The sequence below is a fragment of the Clarias gariepinus genome, chromosome 2, assembly GCF_024256425.1.
Source record: "Clarias gariepinus isolate MV-2021 ecotype Netherlands chromosome 2, CGAR_prim_01v2, whole genome shotgun sequence".
In the NCBI taxonomy this organism is placed as follows: Eukaryota; Metazoa; Chordata; class Actinopteri; order Siluriformes; family Clariidae; genus Clarias; species Clarias gariepinus.
The window spans coordinates 1,997,050-2,000,193 of NC_071101.1; the positions used below are offsets into that span (position 1 = coordinate 1,997,050).

The window sequence follows — 3,144 nt, forward strand, 5'->3', positions numbered from 1 at the left end:
ATTATATATCATGTTGTTGGTCTTTTGTGGTTTCTATCATGTTCTGTATATAATATATTATATTACATTCATTTAAAAACTGTACACCAGTCTTGTATATTATTATTATTATTATTATTTATTTACAGGGCCTAATATAAGACATTATTTGGCACATAAACTCTGTTTCTTAGTAGATGACACAGGGATGACGTCACTGGAGGCTGGGTCCAATACGCCTGTGATCTCCCTACATAGTGCACTAGATGAGGTGTAGTGTGTGTGTGTGTGTGTGTGTCACTAGATGAGGTGTAGTGTGTTGTTGAGACGCGCTCAGTGCGGTGTGTGTGTCTCTCTCTCTCTCGCGCTCTCTCTCTCTGTCTCGTGCTCTCTCTCGCGCGCGCTCTCTCTCTGTCTCGTGCTCTCACTCTGTGTCTCGCGCTCTCTGTATGCGCGCTGACGCCCCGGCGGTGATGCCGCAGTGACGCTGCACTGATGTTCCCCGGGGTGGTTTACGCCCTGCTGGCGGGGTTCCTCGGTGCCGTGGCCTCGTCCTCCGCCAAGCTGTCCCTGGGCACGGACTACCTGAAGGGAGTGTGTGAGACAGGACTGAGGACCTGGGGACAGCAGAGGACACTCAGACACGCGGACGAGACGAGCGCGTGCGAGTGGGTGCGTCACTGTGGGGCTGAGGGAGAGGGGGGGCGGGGCTTGTGCTAATGATGGGCGTAAACCTGTGTGTGTGTGAAAGTGGGCGGGGGCGTGTGTTAATAACGTGTGTGCGTGCGCAGAGTGGGGCGGGGCTTGGGTTAATATCGAGTGTATTCGCATGTGAAATGGGGCGGGGCTGAGTGTGTATTGGGTAAGTGGGCGGGGCTTGTGTTGATAAGTGGGCGGGGGTTGTGCTTTTATCGAGCATCAGTGTGTGAGTGGGCGGGGCTTGTGAAAATAATGTGTGTAAGTGGGCGGGGCTTGTGTTTATATAAAGTACGATTGTGTAAGTGGGCGGGACTTGTAATAATGCGCATGAAAGTGGGTGGGGCTTGTGTTAATAAGTGTTAATGTGTAAGTGGGCGGGGCTTGTAATAATGAGTGTGTGTAAGTGGGCGGGGCATGTGTTCATAATGAGTGTAAATGTGTAAGTGGGCGGAGCTTGTGTTTATATTAAGTGTAAACATGTAAGTGGGCGGGGCTTGTTGTAATAAGTGTTTGTGCGTGTGTGTGAGTGGGCGGGGCTTGTGTTAATAACGTGTAAATGTGTAAGTGGGCGGGGCTTGTGTTTATATTGAGTGTCAATGTGTGGCATGGTGTGGTGTGTGTGTGTGTGTGTGTGTGTGTGTGTAGCTGCACATCCCCCTGCGCCTGCTGTGCGGCGGACTGCTCTTCACCTGTAACGCTGTGATGTGGACGTTCCTGTCGAAGGCCCTCAGGTACTCATCATCCTCAACCAGGACCACTGTGACCACCACCGCCTCCAACTTCATCTCCTCCGTAAGGCTCAACAACTCTCACACTCACACACACACTCTCTCTTTCACACACACTCTTATAGTTAATAAGAAAGAAATGCTTGTGTTTGTGACACATATATAAGCTTAGATGTTTATACATTTTATGACATCACAAAAGTAAACATATATAAAATTGAGGACGTTAAAATGATGCGTCATGTCGAGATGTGGTTCCATGTTTTTTTCTGTTGAACTTGTTTGATCTTTAATTTATATGTTTTTTCAACCCACGCTGTAATTAAATGACCCCCAGGATGGAAATGCTTGTAGAGTTTTTCAGTCCACTGTGCAGTGTGAGTCGCCCCCTGGTGGAGGTGCGTGACGGTGCCGTGTCTTCTCTGTTCCTCAGGCGCTCCTCGGGCAGCTGATCTTCGGGGACAGCCTCGTCGCTCTGTGGTGGGTCGGGGTCTCGCTCACGCTCTCGGGTCTCCTGGTGCTACAGCGCTCCTCCTCCACCAGCGCACCCTTGGAGACCGCGGAAAAGGACGAATCAGACGACATTTACCGGAGACACGCACGCGCACGTCGCGAGGAGCTGCAGCAGCTTTCTGAAAAATGAAGTAATAAAACCAGACGTGAGCGCGAAAAAACTGTTCTCATGTGGCTCGCAAAAAAAAAAAAAAAACAGCACAAAGCGTATGTTGCTAATGATGAGTGGATTCGTTGCATGTATCCTAGCTGCTAGCTCTTTACAACAGCATCATGGCTAATTGTTACCGTAACCAAGGAAACCTGAGAGCTGGCCTTGTCCTAATAACTGGTTATATAAAATGTAACACGCATAATGTTCCGCTAGTCCAGGCGTGTACATCTGGGAGATGCTATCACTCCAGTCCTGTCCATACCGAGTCTTTATTAAGAAGAAGAAGCTAATAAGATCCTCAGCTAATCACACGTCCTTACTGAATTTTTATTATTATTTTAAAATTAACTGTTATTATATCATACAGTGATCTTTGCGTAAGTATTGGGACGTACCAAAGACTTAAGCGGTGGACCTTCTGGTGTGGGACGATGGAACGATGCAAGCTTTTATAAACAGGAACAGCAGTAGCTTTAGTATGTAGCTTCTGAAGCTAAACACAAAGATAAACATCAAAGCGAATTAATCACAAATTACAAATGCTGCATGCGTGTTACGCTGTATTAGCTTTTTACAGAAATGAAATACACTGTGTGCGTATCACACTGTACTAGCTATCCTCACTAACCAGAAGAGCCAATGAGCTCTGCTACGTCCTTTCATCTTTTCATAATGTCTCTAAACTCAGAGTATACATTCCCTGGCCAAAAAGAAAAGTTTAAACTCCAAAAATGTCATTAATTCACCTTTATCTTTGATTACACACACACACACACACACACACACACACACACACAATGTGGTGTCCAGTTCATGTGAGAAAAGTCCTGAGTCGTGGAATATGTCCGTGCCATCGTGCCATTAGGGAAAAAACCCTCCATAGATGTGATTCTCTGGTGATTCAGTACATTCAGGTGGTCAGCTGACTTCATTTTATTGCCCCATAACGTTACGGAGTCTCGACCTGAGTAACTGATCAACCCCAGATCATAACACTGTCTCCAGAGGCTTGTACAGTGGACACTATGCATGATGGGAGCATCGCTTCATGTCCTTCCCTTCTCACCCTGA

At 47.1% G+C, this 3,144-nt stretch overlaps 1 protein-coding gene across 1 annotated transcript; it reads left to right on the plus strand.

Moving 5' to 3' along the window:
- The first annotated feature begins 441 nt into the window (after positions 1-441).
- Positions 442-2,374, plus strand: LOC128515519 (transmembrane protein 42). Its single transcript, XM_053489586.1, has 3 exons — positions 442-651; positions 1,324-1,470; positions 1,840-2,374. The coding sequence occupies exons 1-3, from the start codon at positions 475-477 to the stop codon at positions 2,047-2,049; spliced, it is 534 nt and encodes a 177-aa protein (XP_053345561.1). The 5' UTR covers positions 442-474; the 3' UTR covers positions 2,050-2,374.
- Positions 2,375-3,144: the final 770 nt, after the last annotated feature.